We start from the raw sequence: 23,980 nt of genomic DNA on the forward strand, positions 1-23,980 counted from the left end.
GGCTGTATACTCCATCACCCCCATGATATATTCATTTTATAACTGGAAATTTGGGAAGGTTGTTTCTTAAAAGATTTCACTGAGGTAGTAACATTGGTTTACAACTGTATGTTTCAGGGTACAAGTTCACACTGCTTCAAATATTACCACACCACACCCACCACCAAAGAAGCACCAGTAACCACTTGGTCCCCTCCCCCGTTACTCCCCACCCAACTCTCCCTCTCTGATAGCCTTAATCCTGCAGACAGATTTCCTGGGATTGTTTTGGTTTGATTTTGTCTGTTCCTTCATGTTCCACGCATGAATAAAATCATCCACTGTTTTTCTCTTTCTGATTTTTTTTGCTTAGTATGATCCCCGCCAGTTCTACTCATGTAGTAACAACAGCAAAATTCATCTCTCATATAGCTGAGTAGTGTCCATTGTGTTTATACAATTTTATCCACTCGTTTTTGGCTGAGGTTGTTTCCATGCCTTAGTAACAGTAAATTGTGCTGCAATGTACAGAGGAGTATGTAAATATCTTCAAATCAGTGCTTTATAATCTTTGGGTAAACACCTAGGAGTAAAATTACTGGAGAATATGGCAAAACTAGGTTGAGTGTTTTATGAAACCTCCCCACTGTTGCAGTGAATGGGAGAAAATATTTGCGTACATCAAACAAGGAGTTAGTATCCAAGGTCTACAAAGAACTCATACAACTCAGCAACAGGAAAACAAATAACCAATTAAAAAAAAAAATGCTCCTCAGCCCTACCTGGTGGCGCAGCGGGTTAAAGCACAGCACTGAGAATCTAAAGCCGCTTCCGCATGAGTTCGATTCCCGCCTGCCCCGGAGGTGACCACATGGCGTGGCAGACCTCTCCTGACCCGCCCGCTGCTCCCCTCAGCAGTGTACTTTGTCGATCTGCCTGTTCTGCTCCCCACTCTGTCTCTGGTGAATCCTCTCACCCTCCGCATCTCTGGCCTGTACCCCAGTTCTGTATGAACAAATAAATAAATCTTAAAAAAAAAAAATGCTCCTCATCACTGATCAGGGAAACATAAATCAAAACCACAACGAGATACCAGCTCACCGCTGGGAGAATGGGTCATATCAGAAAAACCAGAAACAAGCAAGAGTGGACACAAAGGAACGTTCATACACTGTTGGTGGGAATGGTCCAGTTCCTATGAAACCAATATGGAGGTTTCTCAAAATATAACTGGAACTTCATACTTCTTGATAACTAACCTAGTCTACTACCCTCTGACCCCCGGCCCCTCTGGTAACCACCCATTTTCTGTATGAATTTTATTTTGTTCCTGAGATACTTTATATAAGTGAAATAATAAGGTGTTTGTCTTTCTGCCTTATTTCACTTAATGTCCTGAGGGTCCACCCATTTCATCACAAATGGCAAAATATCACTGTGTTTAATAGCTACACAGCATTGTCTTGTGTGTATACATTATGTCGTCTTTATGCATTCATCGACTGATGGACACACAGGTTGTTTCCATAGCTTGGTTATTGTAAATAATGCTGCAATGATCATAAGGGTGCGTATAGCTTTTCAAATTACTGTTCACATTTTCCTCAGAGAAATAAAAAGTCGAATTGCTGAGTCAATGACAGAAGTAGTTCAATTTTTAATTTTTTGAAGAACTTCCACACTGTATTTTACACTATATTACCGCCAATAATAGCAATGCACGGGTCTTATTTGCTCCACATCCTTACAAGCAGTTATCATTTGATTTTTATTGATAACAATTCTGATAGGTGTAAAGTGGTATCTCTTGTGGTTTTGATTTATAATTCTCTAATTTAGACTTCTTTTCATGTGCTTGTTGACCATTGTATGTCTCACTGAAAAAAATATCCATTTTGAATCTCTGCCCCCTTTTAATTGAGTAGTTCTGGGCTGTTGAGTTCAATGACTTCTCTCTACATTTTTAATGTGATCTCTCAATCAGATACAGGATGTGCAAATATTGTCTCCTGTGCAATAGTTTGCTTTTTCATCTTGTACATGGTTTCCTTAACTGTGCAGAGCTTTATAGTGTCATACAGCTCTATTTGCTTATTTTTTTTTTTTAAGATTTATTTATTTGTACACACACAACTGGGCTACAGGCCAGAGGCTCAGCAGCAGTGAAAGGCTTCACCAGAGACAGAGTGGGGAGCAGAACAGGCAGATCGACGAAGTACACTGCTGAGGGGAGCAGCGGGCGGGTCAGGAGAGGTCTGCCACGCCATGTAGTCACCTTCGGGGTAGGCGGGAATCGAACTCATGCGGAAGCGGCTTTTAGATTCTCAGTGCTGTGCTTTAACCCGCTGCGCCACCAGGGAGGGCCCTCTATTTCCTTATTTTACCTTTTGTTGCTATCGTCTTTGGAGTCAGATTCAGAAAAAAAAAAAAAAAATAATGACCTATGCCACGGAACTACACCTATAGATATAGGTGTAGTATAGATGGTTATTGTAAAGAATGCTGCAATGATCATAAGGGTGCGTATAGCTTTTATGCTTTTAGGTCATATATTCCAAGTCTTTAATCCATTTTGAGTTAATTTTTGTGTATGATGTAATATAGTCCAGTTTCCCCAACATAATTATCAAAGAGACTGTCTTTTCCCCATTGCCAATCTTGGCTCCTTTGTTGAAAATTAATCACAGTATGTGGGTTTATTTCTGGATTCTCTCTTATGTCCCATTGATCAATGTCTCTGCTTTTTTGATAATATGATACTGTTTGGCTTACTATTGCTGTGTAGTGTAGCTTGAAGGAATATCTCTGCTTATATTCCTATTTCTTAGGATTGCTTTGTCTATCAGAGTTTCTTGTTTATTCAGTTTCTTTGAAAGATTTTGCTAGAATTCTAGACATTTTAACAAAATTAATTCTGCTGATCCATGAGTACAAAATACTTTTCCATTTCAGTATTCATTTTTATCAATCTTAATTTTCAGTACACAGGTCTTTCACTTTCTTCATATTAAATTCTCACATATTGAGAATTTTATTTTTCTGATGCTATTACAGCACATGGTATCGCTTTTTTACATTTCTCTTGCTTTAGTATATAGAAAGTTAGTAATTTTTGAATATGACTTTGAATCCTGAAATTGTTTTTGATAGTTTTTCTGATTTTCTATATATAATCATCAATTACTGAGTTGAAGTAAAAACATCTCAATTTGGATGCTTTTTATCTCTTTCTTTTCCTAACCTTTCTAGCAAGGACTTTTAATATGATATTGTATACAAGTGTAAAAGAGCTGATACCCTTGTGTTATTCCTAGTCTTATAAGAAAGCTTTTAGCTTCACCACTGAGTATGATGTCAGCTATGGCCTTTACTCTATTGAGGTATTTTCCCACACTCTATCCACTTTCTAAGTTTTTTGTCAAAAATGGATGTTGAGTTTTATACATTTTTCAATGTATATTAATATATAGAAATATACTATGTATATCAATTTTTATGCTTCACTTCGCTAATGTGATGTATTATGTTAATTCATTTCTAGATGTTGAGCCATCCTTGTGCATGGGCTAAATCTCACTTGATCATGAAATATAAGCCTTTTAATGTAGTATTGCTTGATTTGCTAATATTTTATTGATGTTCATTAGGAGATTGATAGCATGTAATTTTCTTACTGTGGTGATAGTTACATGGCTTTGGTGTCAGGGTAATTTTGGCCTCACAAAATGAATTTGGAAGTTTTCCTTCCTCTTCCATTATTTTGGAAGAGTTTGAGCAGGATAGGTATTAAATCGTCCTTGAACACTTGCCAGAATTCACCAATGTGAGGTCGGATCCTAGACTTTTCTTTTTGGGGAGCTTTTTTATGACTATTTTAATCTCTGATTAGTAATTTGTACCAGTACTAGTCCATTCACTGTATTCATTTCTGATTTCCTATTTCTTTCTGATTCAGTGTGGGAAAATCATAATTCTAAAAATGCATGCATTTTGTGTGGTTTGCCTAATTTGTTGGCATATAACTTGTTCATATTAAGCTCATAATTACTTTTTATTTCTGTGGTGTCAGCTGTAACCCTTTCATTTCTGACTTTATTTTATCACTCATTTTTTCCTTGATGAGCCTAACTAAAGGCGTGTCAATTTTGTTTAACTTTTCAAAGAAGCAGCTCTTCATCAATCCTTTCTTCTGCCTTACCAGTCACTATTTCACCTATTTTTGCTCTAATTTTCATTTCTTCTTTCCAGCTACTCATTTTGGGGTTTTTTGGTTTTCTTTTTTCCCCTAATTCCTTCTTTTTAGTTTCCCAAAGTACAAGATTAGATTAATTAAGAATTATCTCATTACTTGAAGGAGGCACTATATATTGCTATGAACTTCTCTTTTAAAATAGCTTTTTACTTCATCTGCATAGATTTTGGTATGTTGTATTTCCATTTATCCCCAGGTATTGTCTGATTTCTGTGTCAACCCAACAGTTGTTCAGTGGCTTGTTTCCACCTCTATTTTTGTGGGGTTTTAGTTTTTTCTTGTGACTGTTTCACACTGTTGTGAGTCAGATAAAATATGATTTGTCTTCTTAAATTTACTGAGACTTTTTGTGCTCAAGCATGTGATCTATTCTGGAGAGTGTCCCATGCACATTTGAGAAAAATGTGTATCCTGCTATTTTTGGATTTACTATTAGGTGCATATATATATATATAAAGTCCATCTAATAGTGTATCATTTTTTTAAAAGATTTATTTATTCATACAGAACTGAGGTACAGCCAGAGGTGCAGGGGTGGTGAGAGGCTTCACCAGAGGCAGAGTGGGAAGCAGAACAGGCAGACTGACAAAGTACACTGCTGAGGGGAGCAGCAGGCGGGTCAGGGGAGGTCTGCCGCGCCATATGGATCCTCTGGGGCTGGGGAGAGAACTCGCACTGAAGCGGCTGCTGCCAGATTGAAGTACTGTGTCCTAGCCCGTTGCTCCACCATGGAGGGCCCTAATAATGCATCATTTAAGACTGACAGTTCCTTCTTCATTTCCTGTCTGGATGATCTATACATAGATTTATGTGGGAGGCATTAAAATCTTCCACTATTATTGTACTAATGTCAATTCCCCTTTTATCTTTGTAATATTTGCTTTATGTATTTAGGTGCACCTGTGTTGGGTGCAAATACACCAACAAATTTTGTATATTCTTGTGGATTGACCCATTTATCAATATACACTGTCCTTTCTAAAAAAACAATGTTTTGTTCAATATGAGTATAATTATAGCACCTTTAATTTCACTTCCATTATATAGAATATCTTTTTGCATCCCTTCACTTTCAGTCTGCATATATCCTTATAACTTAAGTGGTTCTTTTTCTTCTTATCCATTCAGCATACTATGACTTTTAATTAGGGAATTTAGGCCATTTATATTTATAGTACCTTTTTATAGGTATGTATTTATTGTCATTGTGTTTTGTTTTTATAGTTCCTTTTTGATAACTCATTAGTGTTATGGTTAGATTCCTTCTGCATTTTATTTTGTATATCTGCTCTATTTTTTTGCTATGTTGTCACCATTAGGTTCAGTTACCATTATATTTTTTTATTATATGTATCCCTTAATTATTAATACTCCTACTTTTTTTAAGCTTTATTTATTTATACATACAGAACTGGCCCGAGGTGAGGGTGGTGAGAGGATTCACCAGAGACAGAGTGGAGTGTAGAACAGGCAAAGATACACTGAAATATACTGTTGAGGGGAGCAGAGGACGGGTCAGGAGAGATCTGCCATACCATGTAGGTCAGCTCTCTGGCCAGGGTGTGCTGCAGTGGCTGTGATAGCTTCATAGTGCTGTGCTTTAACCCACTACACCACCAGAGAGGGCCCCTACTTTTGTTTTTTAAGCTTTATGTTTGGTTTTATACATAATGGATCCATTGACTTTACAATTATCAGTGAAAATTTTTTTCTTTCACTTGTTTTCCTGCTACAACTTATTTTCATATCTTTTCAGCATATCAGAGTCCCTTTAATATTTTGTATAAGGATATTTTAATGGTGAGAAACTCTAAATTTTGCTTATCTATAGAATTCTATCTCTCCTTCAAGTTTTGAGTAATAACCTTTCAAGTTAGTGTATTCTTTCTTGGTTGTAAGTTTTTCCTTTCACTGCTTTGACTATATTATACTACTCTCTTCTAGCTTGCAGTGTTTCTGTTGAAAACTCTACTAAATCATATGAGGGGCTTCTCTGTATGTAACTTTTTTTTTCTTGCTGCTTTTAAGATTCTCCTTTTTACCTTTAATTTCTAAAATTTTTAGTATAATATGTCTTGGTGTGAACTGCTTTGGGTTCATCTTGCTTGACTTTCTGTATTCTTGGTCTTGAATACCTGTTTTACTATCCTAGGTCAGGTAAATTTTCCACCATTATTTCTTTAAATACTTCTCTATCGCTTCTCTCTCTTCATTCTGGAATCCTATTAATGTAAACATTATTCTGCCTGATGATGTCCATTAAACTATTATTATTTTAATTCTTTTTTCTTTTTGCTTTGCTTGGGTAGGATCCATTGTTCTTTCATAAAACATTTCATGTTTTATCATTCTTATGTTTTATCATAAGAATGCTGTCATTTTAATCAAGTCTGCTGTGCGTTTCTGGTCAGCTATTATATTCTTAGGTTCTGTGATTTCTGATTGATACTTTATTTTTTTAAGATTTCTTTTTATTTATGTATGCATAAAAAAACTAGGATGTAGGCCGGAGGTGCAGGGCGTGAGAGGACTCACCAGAGAAAGAATGAGGAGTGGAACAAGCAGACCTACGGAAATACACTGCTGAGGGGAACAGCAGGTGAGACAGGAGAGGCCTGCTGCACCATGTGGTTTAGCTCCCTGGCCAGGGATTGACATCATGCCTCAGTGACTAGCAATAGCTTGATAGTACTGATACTTTAATCTCTGTGCCACCAGGGCTGCCTCTAAATGGTACTTTAGATATGCTTTATCTCTTTATTATCACTGTATTCAACAATTCTGCTGAGCTTGGTAAGCATCTTTATGACTATTTGCATTCTTTATCTGGTAGGTTTCCCTGCATCAGTAAGGTTGTTTCTGCAATTTCATCTTGTGCTTTTCTTTGTTTCTATTTATTAGGTAAAACATCAGTGTTCTCTAATATTGAACAAGTAGCCTTTAGGTATCAAACCTTAACATTCAACTTAACCCCTAGTATTTGGTTGTCTCATTAAACTTTGTAGTTATATATAGTCTTGTTTTTTCTTGAGAGGACCCTGTTATTGAGGAACACCAAGACCTGTCACAGTTCAAGGGGGACATCTCTTTTTAGCATTTAGTTTCAGACTGATTGGAGGCAAGACCCTCAGGTATTAGCTTTCAACGTATGCCAGTATTTGTGGTCCTGTGGGGGTCCAACTGGAAACCCTGCTGGCCCCCATAATAAGTAACATGGAACTGTCCCTTTGGTGGCAGATGAAATGATTGGGAGACCTAGACGAGTGTACATGTCTTTTTTCCGGAAGGTAATAGTGAGTTGTAACAAGGGTGAATGAAACCATAGCAACTCCTGGCTTATCCATTCCCCAAGGGCTCCTCTAGTTTCAGCAGGACCATGGGCATGCACAGTAAGCCTGGAGACTCTAACAAGATTAGGGGGAGTGTTAAACTGGTACTGTCCAGTACTTCCATCACTGGAGAAAGTTTCAACAGACCCTTGACCTCTTTACATTAAAATTAACTAATGAGGGCTCTCCCTGGTGGCACAATGGGTTAAAGCACCACATTATGAATCTCTCTGAAGCCACTGCAGCATGAGTTCAATCCCTGGCCAGGGAGCTGACCCACATGGTGTGGCAGACCTCTCCTGACCCGCCCACGGCTCCCCTCAGTAGTGTACTTTCTTGATCTGTCTGTTCTGCTCCCCACTCTGTCTCTGGGGAATCCTCTCACTAACCCTGCACCTCTAGCCTATACCTCAGTTCTGTAAGCATAAATAAATAAATCTTTAGAAAAAAATTAACTAATGAGTCACTTTCAATTTTAATTTTGACATTTTAAAAAAATGCTACTTTTGTGACAAAAAAAAACCCTTATTCAAAAAGATACCTGCATCCCCATGCTTATTTTGCTGCTTTATTTATAACTGGAAAGACATGGAAACAACCCAAAAGCCCAAAAGTAGATGACTGGATTAAAAAGATGTAGTACATATACACAATGGAATATTACTCAGCAACCAAAAAACTAAACACATGCCTTTTGCAGCAACATGGATGGAGCTGCAAAAGATCATGCTTAGTGAAATTAGCCAGAAAGAAAAGGAAAAATACCAGGTGGTTTCACTCATAGCAGGAGTATAAAGGACCAGGGGAGAAAATAGTACTAATGAACAACTATATACCAGAGACATTTTATAGGGGTGGAGTGAAGAATGGGGTCAAAAGTGGGGAATGAAGGGGGGGAAATGCTCTGGACTATGGTGAGTGCACATGGGTGATTCGGTGATGGGAAGCCCCACAGGGATTACAACTGAGATGGAAAAATGCACAAAATGATGTGAAAATACACTATTATATTATTTTTTAAAAATTCTTAATGGAAGAGAAACATAAAAAAAAATGCTACTTTTGCAATTGTTCTGGGTAAGACTGCATGCATACTCTTTAAGTGTGGACTCTTAGTTCTGCACTGCCTCTTGTGTCTTCTGGTCAGAAGCCCCATCGGTTTTCAAAGATAACTGTTTGGGGGCTATGTCTCGCTGGTGTAAGTGCCAAGGGTTCTGAGGTATAGAGTGTGGGACATGAACTCCCACTCCTCAGTGGCCACACTGAATGAGGAGCTTCTTGTCAAGACCATGTTTCTGCCTCTTCCATGGGGTCCTTTGTCCCTCAACATGTAGGAGTTGTTCAGCTCATTCTCAGAACTCTTTCATAAAAAACTGTCCCATACATAATTGTAAATTTGGGGTGTTGTGGAAGGAGGTGAATCCAGGCTTTTCCTATGCTGCTATCTAGAATCATTTCCTCTGTTCTTTGGTTTTATATGGATAAAAATTCTATACTTTTTGTTGGCTAATTATACACTGAAATAATTTATCTAGTAAAAAGATATTTTAAAATGTCCTCAGATATAAAATGTTCTCAATCAAATGTGTGCCCTCACAAATGTTAGAAGTCTTCCCAAAAATTCAAAGCAGAAAAGAATAGTGACATTGGAAGGGAGGAGATGACCTTAGGAGGAAAACAAGAAGACCACAGTTTCTATGACCACTCAACTTTCTGGTGCTTACACCACTTTGGCTCATCAGTTTCTACTTGGGATATGTTTGCTTTCCTTTTCCTATCACTCACATTTCACTTTTGTGATAAGCTGATTTATTGCAAATGACTACAATGGAAATCATTAATTAAGAAGCACTTGCAGATAATGTACTTTTACCTGAGCTTTAATGTTATAAATAACATTACTTGCTAAAATCTGCACAGTTAATAAAAATTCCCATAAGCCTAATGGTGTCTAGACAGAAATAATAAATCCCCATGACTAACAGAAGGTTTCTCTTGAATGGCACAGTCTTTGAGTTCACCTGGCAAACCTTAACCTTTCATTAAATTCATATGGCCCTGTTTTTCAAGGGTCAGTGAAACTAGACAATGAAGTGGGACGCTTTTAAAGAAATCTTCTCTCATCCTTATTTCACATGAACAGTTGAATTTGAGAGTACAGATTGCAAAAAATATCAAAGTATGCTCTTTTTATTTATTTTTCTTTTTTTACTAGTTTTTTTTTTTTTTTTTTTTTTTTACTAATTAAGTAATATTGTTTGGGGTACATGTTAATAGTTTGACAGTGTAGGAGTCCTTCCCTCAGGAGTGGTTACCACTGTTCTCCTGCCACAAAAGAACCCACTGTCCTCTGCCATGGTGAACCAGACTCTCCTCTACTACCCACTTTCATTCCTCCCACACTATCTCCCTCTCCCCACCCTTTCCTGGATGCCTTATATCTATCGTCAGTTTTCAAGAGTTGGTATTTAATTTTGTTTTTGTCTAACCCTTTGTCTGACTTCCATATATAAGTGACACCATTTAACATTTATCCCTTTCTCCTTTTTATAAAGCAAAAGAGACTCTTTCAAATCCTCAGTTTTTTGTTTATTATAGATAAAATTTCTATACAATTCTTGGCTAATTTCTAACTGATTATATACACTGGAGCAAAGATTTTAACTTTGTTTATTTATTGTTTGCATTTTAAAAGGACAGGTTTTCAGGGAAAAGAGATGTCTGCATAGATACAGTCAGAAAAAGAGCTGGATTTTGAAAGGGGCAGTTCTCTATGAAAAGAGATGCCTGTATAGATGCAGGTGGGCAAGTCTTAGGATAAGATCTCTTCAACTGTATTTAAATGATCGTATTTGTTTTTTTAAACTAGACTTCAGTCTCCTTTCCAAATGTATCACACTCAAATGTTATCTAACTAGTCACAAAAGATAATATACTATATTTTAGAAATGTACAGAACAGGTAACTCCATATAGTTGAAAACCAAAGGGGTGGAAGTTTGAGAAGAGATGGACAGTGACACTAGTCATTATGATGTTCAATGGTGAGAACGGTTCTAAAAAGTGATGAGTTTCTAAAAATCACTGAATTATGTTTTTAAAGGTGAGTGGATTATATGGCATGTGAATCATAATTCAACGAAGCTGATAAAATGATAAATAACATCTCTCCAGTTCCATCTGCAATGGACATTTACAATATGTTTAAAGGCTGGGGATATAAAGAAGTTAATTTGAATGATTAGATTCTGTGAATATAATACTTTTTATTAAAAAATCACACATAAAATAGTTGTTTTAGAGCAATTGAAAAGTCAGTGTAATATCCCTTTTCCTCCTTTCATGCAACCCCTTTTGTTAAGCAAAATTGCTGGATTAACAACCTATGTGTGCCTGAAATAACATTAAGACAAAAGTGCTAATGTATTTACATATTCTACCATTTAAAAGAATTGAACTTTACTTAGGGTATATCTACCTAGACCATATGCAAGACTAAAATGTGGATGAATGCCATACTGAAATTTACTGATACTTACAGAGAAATTTCTTCTTCTTTTCCAGTGGAAACTCATGAAATGTTTCCCAAAATAGTTTCACAGTGGGGTGTGTGGCAGAGTAATCACCCTTGTAAATGGCAGTCTGTCAAGAAAAGTCAAAAAGAAAAAACCATTTTACCAAACAAGAGTAATATTATAATGGACATTTGTGTAACTTTTATATTTGAGATTAAGACGTAGCCACTGAAATGCAGGTGGATTCCAACCAAGTATCTTTGCAAAAAGACCAGGCTGTAGTCATCCCAGCCTAGTGATGTCTCCTCAGAGGTAAGAGAGTATCTTTTATGCTTACCTCTTCCAGTTCCTCCCAGTTGTAGTTGCTGTTCCCCACCATCATGGCCCTCAGTTCTGAAGGCTGGAAGAGTTCAAGCACTTTGCCACCACACACCTTGAGGAAGCCACTGGAGAAGGCTGTGTACCATTCATGGACTGAGATTTGGAAGACATAATTCACATAAGCATCTACAAATTCCTGCCTGCCAGAGAACAGAAAAACAGAATACATTTAGCCCAAATATATACAGAGTTTATCAAACTTCCCTTCTATATCTACGTGAGAAATTATGAGGAATGGAATTTCACCCACTTCTCTTACAACTAGGCATCCTAAGGCCTCACTCAGGTAGACTACCACCAAGTCCTTGGGTTCCACCTAGTTATCTAAGGACATCTGGAACAAGGGAGGCCACGTAGGCAAAATCACACTACTGACTTTATTTTATGTAAATGCTCCAGTCTTCATCTTGGTTTTGGTCCTGCTCAAAATTTCATCTACAAAAAAAAAGTCTTTTTCTGTTTGTTTAAAACAAAAAGTCTAAGACATAACTTCTAGGCTGTCTCCCCATTACTTAGAAATGAATTCCTGTCTATAAATCTTTTTATTTTTTTATTTTTTTTTAAAGATTTATTTATTTGTGCATGCAGAACTGGGGTACAGGCCAGAGATGCGGAGGGTGAGAGGATTCACCAGAAACAGAGTGGGGTACAGAACAGGCAGATCAACAAGGTACACTGCTGAGGGGAGCAGCGGGCGGGTCAGGAGAGGTCTGCCACGCCATGTGGTCTCCTCCGGGGCAGGCGGGGATCGAACTCATGTGGAAGTGGCTTTAGCTTCTCAGTGCTGTGCTTTAACCCACTGCGCCAACAGGGAGGGCCCTGTCTATAAATCTTTTAACCACCTCTGGAAGGAACCATCTTATACAATGATATCGATCCCACTAGTAATCAATCAAGTGCAAATTGAAAGCACAGTAGAGGCCCTCCCTGGTGGTGTAGCAGGTTAAAGCACAGCCCTAAGAAGCTAAAGCCACTTCAGCATGAGTTCGATCCCCAGCCCCAGAGGTGACCACATGGTGCAGCAGACCTCTCTTGACCCGATCACTGCTCCCCTTAGCAGTGTATTTTGTTGATCTGCCTGTTCTGCTCCCCACTCTGTCTCTGGTGAATCCTCTCACCGCCCCTACACCTCTGGCCTGTACACCAGTTCTGTATGCATAAATAAATAAATCTTAAAAAAAAAACAAACAGTAGATTACCATTCCCATCTGTTGGATTTGCACTAATTTTAAAAGCCAGATAACATCACATACATATACAAAATTCCTTAAACAAACAATGCAAAGTGCTACTAGAATTGGAACAAACAGCATTCTCACATGCACTGCTAGTAGAGATGCAAAATAGTACTCTGCGCTTGAAAACAATTCCATAGTCTCTTATAAAATTAAATACACACTTTACACACAACCTAAAAGTCCTATTTACATGTATTAACCTAAAAGGAATAAAAATAGATTCAGAAAGAAAAATTAGTGTTTTAGTGATCTCAGTCAAAGATCAACTACTGCTGATATCTCTCTGCACAACTACTCACATGAAAATGGTAACTTTAAAGTAAAATATAATCACATATTTACTGGTGACAAAAGTCACCCTAACCATTCATCTTTGTATCCCCAATTAGGAAACCAGATAGTGTTTTCATAATTGGAATTCAGTGACTATTTATAAGATGAATAAAAGAAAAAGCATAGTTTTAAAATAAAAAAAAATTTAAAAAACAGGAAAAAAATGACATGGATAATGGTAAGGAGGTAGAAAATGGAAGTTCATACACAGCAAGGGGGAAGATAAATTATGAAAAAGCAGAGACCACATATAGCCAACACTGAAATAATGATAAATGATCAACCACATGAGGAAGGCAAAGGCTATTTATTCAGAACTTCCTACAGCAAATAAGTGTTACAGTAGACAATCGGGAGTCTTCAAGCGCACCTAGATTGGACGTCATTGGCTCAGGGAAGTGGCAGGTAGGTTAACTGGAAGCAAGAACCCTATTAGGCTATGAATCCTATGTAAGAATCCCATGCATGCCAGGGGTATGTACTCGGCTTTCTCTATTTGACCCCCAGTTGGAAAAGTTGTCACTTATTAATCAAGTCCTAATCATTTGAAGTGAATTATTACAAAAGTTATAGGGATTGAAGACTTCTAGCAAGCTGGCTTCCTGGGCTATTTATTATAGAAAAGAGATTGGTTTCCTGGGCAGGTTTCTGTAGGTTATAGGTTAAGGTTCCGTTTTTACTAGTGATCTAGACATTATGTGTATGCATAGTCTATCTCTCAGTAGTGGATATATAAACTATGAACTTAGACATAACCAGTAGGTTGTAAAGTCTAGAAAAGTTGAAAATGTAAATATATTGGCCCACAGCTGAGTGAGTAACTAACTAGTAAATAAGGAAACCATGGCTGTAGGTGATAAATTACAGGTCAACTTAATAGATATTTATAGAGTACTACACCTCAAAAAAACAGAATATTCACTCTGTTTTTACAGAGTGTGCTTACAGAACATTTTCAAGGGAAGATCATATGTAAGGAGTCAAAACACATCTCAATAAATTTACAAAGATTGAAATCAAGCATAAATTTTAGTCACAATGGTATAAAATTAGAAATCAACCAAAAGAATCTAAAGAGGGAAAACTACTAATTTGTAGAGAATAAATATGCTACTGAACAATTTTTGGGTCAATGAGGAATGATATGCCCTAGTTTCTTCTTGATACATATAGAAAGTGAAAAAGGAAAAAGATAAATTAGAGAGATTACTAAGCAAAAAGAAACTAGAATTTGAAGGCTTGAAAAATTCTCAGCCTATCCAGATAACAAGCTCTGGAAACAAGGTCAAGGGTGTGACTAAACAACGATATGCTTAAAGAGATTAGGTATATGATGCATGGATCCAGTCAACCCAATCAGATTCTAGAAACCAGGAGCAGAAAGCTGGTCATCCAGGTTAGGTCTGTAGAAGGCCCTCGATCTGATGGCTTGGAACCCTGTGAACTGCCTGAAGGCCAACACGCTCTTTGAGAATTTCATACTAGCAAAAACAATGCCAGTTTGGATCAACGGAGCAGAAATGGGACAAAATGAAGAAAGACGGTCAGACCTCTTGGAATCTCTACAGGTATGAAATGAGCTGATAAAGCTAACTGGCTAAGAATAGGGATTACCTTACAAGAAAGGGAAGAACGACCCTAATGGCAGATCAGAAGCCAGTTACCACGGGTTCCAGGGCACAGGTAAGATAAGCAGGCTCAGAATCTCTGTGGCCCTCTGGGAGTAGGAGGCAACAACCCATTGAACCAGAGGACATAGTATGGAGCCAAAAAGGATCATTCTCCAGGGCTTCAAGTCAAACCAAATTTGTGCTGCTAGGTTTCAGACTTGCTTGGGATATGTGAACTCTTTCCTGTTTCTGACTTCTTCCTTTTGGAATGGGAATGTCTATCCTATGTGTGTTTCATGTTTCATGACACTATTAAGCAGATTGTTTGGTTTCATGGGTTCATTTTGTCTTAGGATGCATGAAACTTCTTCATGTCTCTCTCATATCTGCTTAAATGAATGACCAGGATGAATACAGATATAAATAATTTATAATACAGGCACACAAGTTGAGGAGAAAGTGGGGGAGGGAATGGGGGAAGAAGAGAGAGACAGAAATTAAGGTTTATTATCAGGAGTTAACTCAGGTGCTAGTGATTACAGAGGCTGACAAGCTCCCAAGTCTACAGTCAGCAAAGAGAAGTCCCAGGAGAGCCCCTGGCATAGTTTTAGTTCAAAGGCAGGCAGGCTTGAAAGTTAGAAGGAGCTGGTGTTTTGGTCTAAAGGTAAGAACAAACTGATGTTCCAACCAGAGGCACTCAAGCAGAGGAGTTCCTACTATTTAGTCCTTTTGTTCTATTTAAGCTTTCAACTGATTGGTTGGGGACAGCCCACATTAGGAAAGGCACCCTGTTTTACCCAGTGTCCTGATCCAAATGTTAATCTCATGCGGAAATGTACTGAGAAACATATCCAGGGTTTCTGATTGACTAAATATCTGGACACCTCATGGCTTAATCGTGTTGACACAAAATAAATCATCACAGATGAGACTCTGGATATAGAGTTGAGGTTGGGTCAGTCACAGAGTTGAGGGGATCTTGGAAGGAGATGAATGTATTTTGTAGGTTAGAAAGACATGAATTGGGCAGGGGAGAGTTACAGGTTGAAGGATGGAGGCTACAAGTTGCCTTGAATCTCCCTAAAATTCATATTCTGAAATCCTAACCTGCTACTACCTCAGAGGGTGACCTTATTTGGAGATATGATCTTTACACAGTAATCAAGTTAAAATGAGGCCATCAGAGTGACTGTAATCCACTAAGACAGTTGTCCTTATGAAAAAGAATAATCTGAATACAGACACAGACACGTTTAGACAGAAGACACTGTAAAGAGACAGGAGAAGATGGCCATCTATAAGCCAAGGAGAAAGACCTGGAACAGATCCTCCCTTCAGTTCTCAGAAGGAACCAACCTGTCCACAACTTGATTTTGGATTTCTGGCCTCCAGAACTGAGAAACTAATGTGTCAAAATAAAGACCTCAGAACACAATAGCTCATCTACACTACTAGCTACTGTGTGTTATTGCAGTCCTAATTATATGACAAGGTCCATAAAGCCCACAAGATGAGACAATTCATAAAGAGTCAATGTAATTTTTATATAAAGAACAAGTACTCGATTGAAGCATTGAAGATTTTTAGGCATTTGAATTTAAACTGTAGTGAGGGTCTTTAAAAAACTGTCATGCTGAATCTAAAATTGGTATAGAAAGCAAAGGAAGTAGAAGAGCCAAAACAATTTTGAAAAAGAATAAGGTTAGAGGACTCACATTACCAATTTCATTACTTACTATAATAAAGTTACAATTATCTCAAGAGAGCTCCTCTGTGTAGATATATAAATCAATACAACAACAGGAAATAGACCTGCACATATATGATCGATTAACTCAGCCAAACAAGGCTCGCACTTTTCAGTAAGTAGTGATGCTCCAACAAGATATCCACTACGCAGAAGATATGCAACTACATGCCTTACAATGATATTAGGATTAGCGCAATATGGGTGAAACAGTAAAACTTAAAATTATAAAACTTCCAGAAGAAAATATAGGAATAATTATGTGTGGCCTTGAATTTGGCAAAGAAGTTTTCATTATGAAACTAAAAGCATAATCCATTAAAGAAAAATGAAATGGATTTATCAGAATTAAAAGTTCCTACTTTTTGAAGAAAATGAATAGACAAGGCACAGACTAGAAGAAAATGTTTGCAAAACACTTCACAAAGAACTTATGTCAGAGGATATTAAAACAATTAAAAATCAGTAAGAAAAAACAAACTAGAAAATAGGCAAAAGATCTAAATAGATATTTTATCAACAATGGTATATGAATGGCACACAGGCACAGTGGAAGATATTCATCATCTCCTCAATTAACTAGTAACGATACCACATACAGCTGTTAGATTATAGAGGGAAAAAAAAACAAACAAGCACTGACACCAAATAACAGCAAAAATTTAGAGCAACTGTAGCTCTTAGACTTTGTGGTGTGAAAGCAAAATGGTAATCAGCTTAGAAAATAGTATAAGTTTCTTAAAAAGTTAAACATGGGCCCTCCCTGGTGGTGCAGCGGGTAAACGTAACATTAAGAAGCTAAAGCCACTTCTTCACCAGTTTGATCCCTGGCCCCAGAGGTGACCACATGGCGCGCCAGACCTCTCCTGACCCGCCCGCTGCTCCCCTCAGCAGTGTACTTCCACAATCTGCCTGTTCTGCTCCCCGCTTTGTCGCTGGTGAATCCTCTCACCATCCCTGCACCTCTGACCTGTATGCATAAATAAATAAATCTCAAAAAAAGTTAAACATACATTTACCATATGATCCAGTAATCCCATTTGAAATATTTACCGAGGAGAAATGAAACTTATATCTAACCAGAAATCTGTAGCTGAATGTTCTTCACAGCATCTTTCATAATCTGAGCAATTAAAAACAACCTAAATGGGAAATTCACTTCACAATAAAAAGGAACCCACTACTAATACACACAACAGTAAGGATGAATCTCAAATATACTGCATGCTGAGTAAAGGAGCTCAGACTCAAAAGGCTACATACATATGATCCATTCACCTGTAGAAAGTAGATCATGATTGCCAGGAGTGATGGTGAAGGAAGCATCATGAGTCATTTTAGGGGATGACGTTCTACATCTTAGTTGCTATGCTGTTTAAATAATTATACTTAGTTGAAAAAGTACCTTAAAAAAGTGAATTTTATTTTCCATAAATTTATCTCAAAAACACTTTTGGAAACTTTAGGAGGAAAGGTAGCCTAGTTTAAATTAAGTTTCAAGGTGGGAACATAAAAATCCTAAGACATGATACAAACTGGATGTTTCAAACAAGTTTGGCCAAATAGATTTGATTTAATTTGGGCTTTTTATTTTTTAAAGTCTATTGAAACTTTTATACCACAAGTATAAAAAGATTGTTTTCTCTGCCCCTAATTCTTCCAATCAATGATATATCTAATAAGATATTTATTTTGCTTAATTGTTCTGTTTCTAATTCCTTATCTTGAAATTGGAAAAAAAGCATTCCTAACTGCAAGGTAGCTATAGTCATTAAGAGATGATATGTGGAATGCATGGGTGATACTGGAGTATGATAAGCCTATCACCATAATGTAAACATATTATAATATCAAATTCAGCCAGGGCTAAAATTAAAACTTCAGCCTTAACAATCAAACTCAGTCATTACAAATGGCGTCAGGAAAGAGGGAAGTAAAATAGACAACAGGAATCACAAATACATTTAAAAAATATAACAAAACTCTAGGATTTTGCTAATGGAATATATAGAGCCTTTTAAAAATGGTTATTTTCTTTGGAAAAGGTGATAACAAGGTCCTTTTCTAAGACAGAATATTACTACAGGTTATCTTTGCATATTAATAATGCAATTATCCTGTTAAAAAGCATAGCGCTTGCTATGTGTCAGCACTAAGTGTGAAACAAATTACTAAGTAATATTCACAGAAAAGAAAAAAAAAACACAAAAGACTGAACCAAATGCAAACTGAGATGCTACTTAGTAACAGTCAAATGCTTGGTGGAAAAGCTTCAGCATTCACAAAAGAATGAAAGGAAAGTATTTAACTCAGTAATTCTGAATTTGAAAATACTTTTGTAAAAAAAAACCAAGACTATTTCCATACTAAAAATATGTGTCCTCACCCTTATTCAAGAAGCTATTGTTTTGCATCATTTGGTTTGTTTACTTTGTTATTAAGAGAATAATGGGTTCCTATTTAAAAGCGTTTATTATTATTATTATAACATTCTCTCATACAACTGACAGGCAAAAGACACAGAGCAGATGCTAAATTGTGGAGTGTGCTGGAGACAAAGTGTGCACGCTTATGTGTCCGTGTGTCCCAGTGAACAACAGTCCTAAATACATGCTTTTTCTACCCAAAAATAGATTTTAGTCCTCGAGCACTAGACGGCTTTATTTCTCTTTGATTTTCCTCTGGTTTCATTCCTCCCCACAAGCCAAGATTTCCAAGAAACGTTCTAGAACACATCCCCAGGGACCTGAGATTCCCTATCCAAATGGTCCAACACTGCTTAGCGGTTGACCGCGGTTGAGTGAAGGTCCTGACACCAGTAGCTATGGCACAGGGCTCAGCTGCGGCCTAGGGGTTGTTGGGTTGGGCAGATGGTATGGTGCTTGGGCGTGCAAGCTGCCCTGTCCTCACATATTCACTCTGGTCCCAAAGTGGGTGGAATGGAGTCCGCTCTCCTGTTCACACCCCAGTTGTAAAAATAAGAGATGATCAATGCTGACTGCACGACATTTCCAGAAAACACTCTACCAAGGCAGTATGCCACCCGCTATGAGGAGGTACAGACAAAGACTAAGATCGATCTATCGACCGATGTACAGAAGGACCTGGGGCGACAGGAGACAGGAGAAAATGAAAAAGGCAGAGCCCATCAACGCAGTTCGCAGTTCGCACACCGTTGCCTTGGAAACCGCTATCACAAGGGGGGTGGGGGAGCTATGGCCCATGGAGAGACGGTATCTAAGAAACAGGTTCTGACGTTGGCTGCGGTACCAGGGAGAAGGCAAGGTAGCAACAGGAGGCAGCTGGCGCAGTACGAGGGCACGATTGTCAGCTGATTCTAGCGGGCCAGTCCAGCGCGGCCGCTAAAAGGGCGGGGCGCGGCCGACGTCACCACCGCGGCCGACGTCACCGCCACTTGCCGCATCCTCAGATCGCTCTGGTGCAGCTCGGGTGCAGGTCTCTGCGGGAGCCACCTAGACCTCTGCGACTTCTTCTCCTAACATGGCTGATTCGGACAACCAGGCACCTGCGGAGCCCAGTCAGGCGGCAGCGGCCGCGGCAGAGGCAGCGGCAGCGGCAGCGGCAGCAGCAGAGGAGGTAATGGCGGAAGGCGGTGCGGAGGGGGGAGACTCTGACAGCGCCGCTGGTGATTCTGACAGCGCGACGGGTCAGACGGCTGAGGAGCCCCAGACCCCTGCAGAGAATGCACCAAAGCCAAAAAATGACTTTATCGAGAGCCTGCCTAATTCGGTGAAATGCAGGGTCCTGGCTCTCAAAAAGCTGCAGAAGCGATGCGATAAGATAGAAGCCAAATTTGACAAGGAATTTCAGGCTCTGGAAAAAAAGTATAATGACATCTATAAGCCCCTGCTTGCCAAGATCCAAGAGCTCACCGGTGAGATGGAGGGATGTGCATGGACCTTAGAGGGTGAGGAGGAGGAGGACGACGAGGAGGAGTACGAGGAGGAGGAGGGGGAGGAGGAGGAAGAGGAGGAGGAGGAGGAGGCTGCGACTGCGGCAGAGGCTGCGGCGGACGGGGCTGCCGCCAAAGACGGGGGTCCCCACTCTGCGGCATCAGATGACGCCAAGAAATAAAACAGGGGCAGAGATTTAAAAAGGAAAGATGATGAAAACAAACCCCCTACTTTTTAAAAAATATATATATTGGTGGACTTTAAAAGGCTCAGGTTTTGGACCAAAATATAATGTGAATCAATTCTGACATTCCTAAAAATATTTAAATTGAAGCAATCAGATCCTGGCCAACCCATTTCAAATTTGATTTTCATTTTGGACACAATGACTATATCAAAAGCTGTTGGGAAAAAACGAGACAAATTTTTAATGATTTTTTTTTCATGATCTCTTCTGTGAGGACTAGAATTGAGACTTTTAAAGGGTGTCAAGAATATTACGTTGAATCCCATTCATCCCATTATCATCACACTACACATGGAACATCCAAGCCAAGACTGAACATGTTCTCAATGCTTAATTCTTCAATTCCTGTAGTCCTGAAATTTTCCAGTGCAAAAAAGGGAAACCCCGCCCCCCAACCAGTCTCATCTTTCAGACTTTGCTTTTGTAACCCAGACATTAGCTTTACATTTCAGAGAAGAGTGATGGAGTCGAGGAAGCCTGTTTTGGAGATCGTGACATTACTGTTAATGAAGCCTGCAAAACTGCCACTTCTAATTCTGAAGAATGTTCTGAGTATTTAAATACAGAGAAACAACATGGTTCTGAGAAGGAGGGTGTATACCTGTATAATACTGTCGACATACGTGTTCATTCCTTACAGTTTCATGTTTATGTGTTTTGTTGGTGGTGTCTGTTTACAAAGATGTATAATTCCCAAATGTTTAAGTATTCGATTCCTTTATCTAGTGTTTGAGAAGTATTAATTTACTTGAAGATGTAGAATGTAGAAAATTCTGTAAAGCATGTGTATCCAGTGTTACGTCATTTGATCCTTGTGGTCTTTTTGTCATGTAGCTTTTAGGATGTAGCTGTGAAAATTATCAGAACTCTTCACTGAAGCTAATATGTGTGGAAAAATATATACTTGAAGAACCAATCCAAATGTGTCCCCACCCCCAGCTCAGAAGTAGAAAGGGTTTACGTTTGCTTGTATTAGCTGTGCCTTCATTATTTTGCTATGTAAATGTGACATATTAAATATAAAATGGTGCATAATTAAATCTTACTGCTTGAAGATAGACTGGCATACAGCTAAGGATTTTTAGGAAGGACACATTTAATGTAAGACTCAGCTTCTGTGTGGGTTTTGAATTGTGTGTGACCCAGCGATCTATAAAAGAAACATAAGCATAAAATTGTTTACCACTGTGGTGTTAATAAAACAGTATTTTCAAAAAATGAAAGACTCATTATTATGACTACCTAGATTCAAATCCCAGTTCTGACAGCTATTAGCGATGAACCTTGGACAATTCAGTTAATCTATCTGCATTCAGTTTTTCCTTACACATAAAAGGAAATAGTTCTTTCCTCACGGATTACGGAGAACAATACAGAGAAAGCCCATGGAACAGTGTCTGACACATGCTAAGTGCTCAAGAAATTCCAGCTATTATTATTACATGAAGATAAAGATGATGATTAGAAATTTAGTTCTCTCATGAGTTACAAAAGGGAAGGAAACAAACTACATAAAAACATAAAATATATTTTTCATTTATTTTAACATATTAAATATTTAAATTTATTTCTAAATTGAAGATATTTTTCCATATTACATAAATTATTTTCCCCTTAGCTCCAAGATTCTCCCCAGTATTTCTCTCCTTTCATCATTATATTCTTAAGTTGACAATGCCTTACCATCAAAGACTATGGCCTTTAATTTCAAAAAACAGGAAATTTAAATTCTTATTTTATTTTCCTCAATATAAAATCAATTATGACTTCCTCCCAGAAAGGATAAAAGACTTTAATGTGATATTATAAGTATACAAAAAAAGGCTATTTCAGCCTACTTCAACTTTACATTGGGGCCTTCTGAATGGAGTAAAAATAATTTAAAAATTCAAACCTCTGTCCAAATTTAAAAACTCAGTGGTATTTTCTTCCATTGCCCTTAAGGGTTAAGTTACACAGATACAAGATCACACTGCTTTACCTCAAAAGATGGCAGGCGGCACTGTCCTGTTGCTAATGGCAATATGTGAGTACAATAAAGGTAATATCAATCTTCCTTAGAGCTAGGCCAACCAAAAGGGAAAATCAAAATAATATACCCAGGGGTCATGATTACCTTGATCATATGATTATCTTAATAAAAACAAAAAGGTAATAAAGCTCTATATGTATTGCTTCTTTCTGGGAATAAGACTTTCGTTCAATATTTTTCTAGGTCCAGCAAAGATAGCTGAAACAAGTGGTTATAAATATTGGGGAAAATTTTTTTTAGGCATGTGACCATATATAGAAAACCCAAGAAAATCAACTGAAAACTATGACATTTAAAAATTATAAAGACTCGATCAGTTATGAAATATATAAAAACCAATAACTATTTCTAGGCACTAATAATGGATCAGAATATATAGAAAAGTCTTTGACATAAATAAGAAATCAAAATATTTATGAAGACCTCTAATAAGAATAAGTATAACCCATGTGTAAAGAAGAACAGATTATCACACCAGGAAGTATAAAATAGGTCTTTAGTTAATGAGACTAACCATCACAAAGGTGTCATTTCTGCTCCAATCAACTTTTAATTTATCACACTTCAAAATCCAAACTGGATCTGAAATGTAATATAAATACCCTAATGTTCACACATTAATGTTAGTATGAAAACAAGTAATCTGGAAATAATTTAGATATTTTGCTTAGACTCATTCAAAAAAAAAGTAACTGAACACATTAAGTATCATTACTAGACAGGGAAGGGTAAGATTAATTTAAATTAAGAAAGAAGATTAATCAAAATTTTAGAAGTCAACAGTTTTAAAAAATACACTCACATTTTCAAAAGCAAACTGGGAATAAAATCTGCAATATTGTGGAAAACAGGGTTGTGGTCTGAATAAAGAGTTGTACAAATTGTGAACATCATTATTATTAATAAATATGTCAAGAATATTAGCGGACCACTTTAAAAAGGAGAAACTCTGTCGGGGAGGCAGAAAGACAGGTACTGAAAGGGCAGCGTAAGTGCAGGGTTTTCCTGAAGCCTGGCGTTTACGTGCCCCCAACCCTGGCTGCGGCCAGCAACCTTTCTCTCACTAATGATGAGCCTGTTGCTATTGGGTTTTCTAGCTGCATTCTAGCACTGCTGGCCAGTTTCCCCAGCATTCAAGATCAAACATCCTCTGTAATATCAAGCAATCTCCACCATTTCTTAACTGGGTTGGTCTTTAGCCCACCTTATCAGGACAGGCTACTTGAAGCTCCTTAAGCAATCATAAAATTGGCAACTTAACATCTAGCGGGTTACCCCTGCTTCAAGGCAGGTCAAACACTATCTAAAATCATTTTTAATCTATTATAAGGCCAAATTCACCAACAAGGTGCAACATTACTAGCAGAAAGAAGAGCATTACTCATTCAGCTATGCTCTAAGAGC

At 37.8% G+C, this 23,980-nt stretch overlaps 2 protein-coding genes across 3 annotated transcripts in view; one reads left to right on the plus strand and one right to left on the minus strand.

Moving 5' to 3' along the window:
- The window catches only part of HERC3 (HECT and RLD domain containing E3 ubiquitin protein ligase 3), a 98,749-nt gene that overhangs the window by 1,954 nt on the left and 72,815 nt on the right, over positions 1 to 23,980 (minus strand). For both annotated transcript variants that reach the window (XM_012724196.1, XM_004681128.2), the window contains exons 24-25: positions 11,412 to 11,595; positions 11,099 to 11,201 (exon numbers count right to left, since the gene is read on the minus strand). In XM_012724196.1, the coding sequence (XP_012579650.1) occupies positions 11,099 to 11,201; positions 11,412 to 11,595 (287 nt within the window). The remainder of the gene's footprint in view (positions 1 to 11,098; positions 11,202 to 11,411; positions 11,596 to 23,980) is intronic.
- Positions 19,793 to 21,762, plus strand: NAP1L5 (nucleosome assembly protein 1-like 5). The gene has a single exon (XM_012724197.1). It carries the CDS (start codon positions 19,885 to 19,887, stop codon positions 20,476 to 20,478), a length of 594 nt encoding a protein of 197 aa, XP_012579651.1. The 5' UTR covers positions 19,793 to 19,884; the 3' UTR covers positions 20,479 to 21,762.

Source organism: Condylura cristata, unplaced genomic scaffold (assembly GCF_000260355.1).
Source record: "Condylura cristata isolate star-nosed mole 26May11 unplaced genomic scaffold, ConCri1.0 scaffold00012, whole genome shotgun sequence".
Classification (NCBI taxonomy): Eukaryota; Metazoa; Chordata; class Mammalia; order Eulipotyphla; family Talpidae; genus Condylura; species Condylura cristata.

Excerpts from the sequence above, each read along its gene's own strand:
- NAP1L5 (XM_012724197.1), top strand. The coding sequence starts at position 19,885 with ATGGCTGATTCGGACAACCAGGCACCTGCGGAGCCCAGTCAGGCGGCA.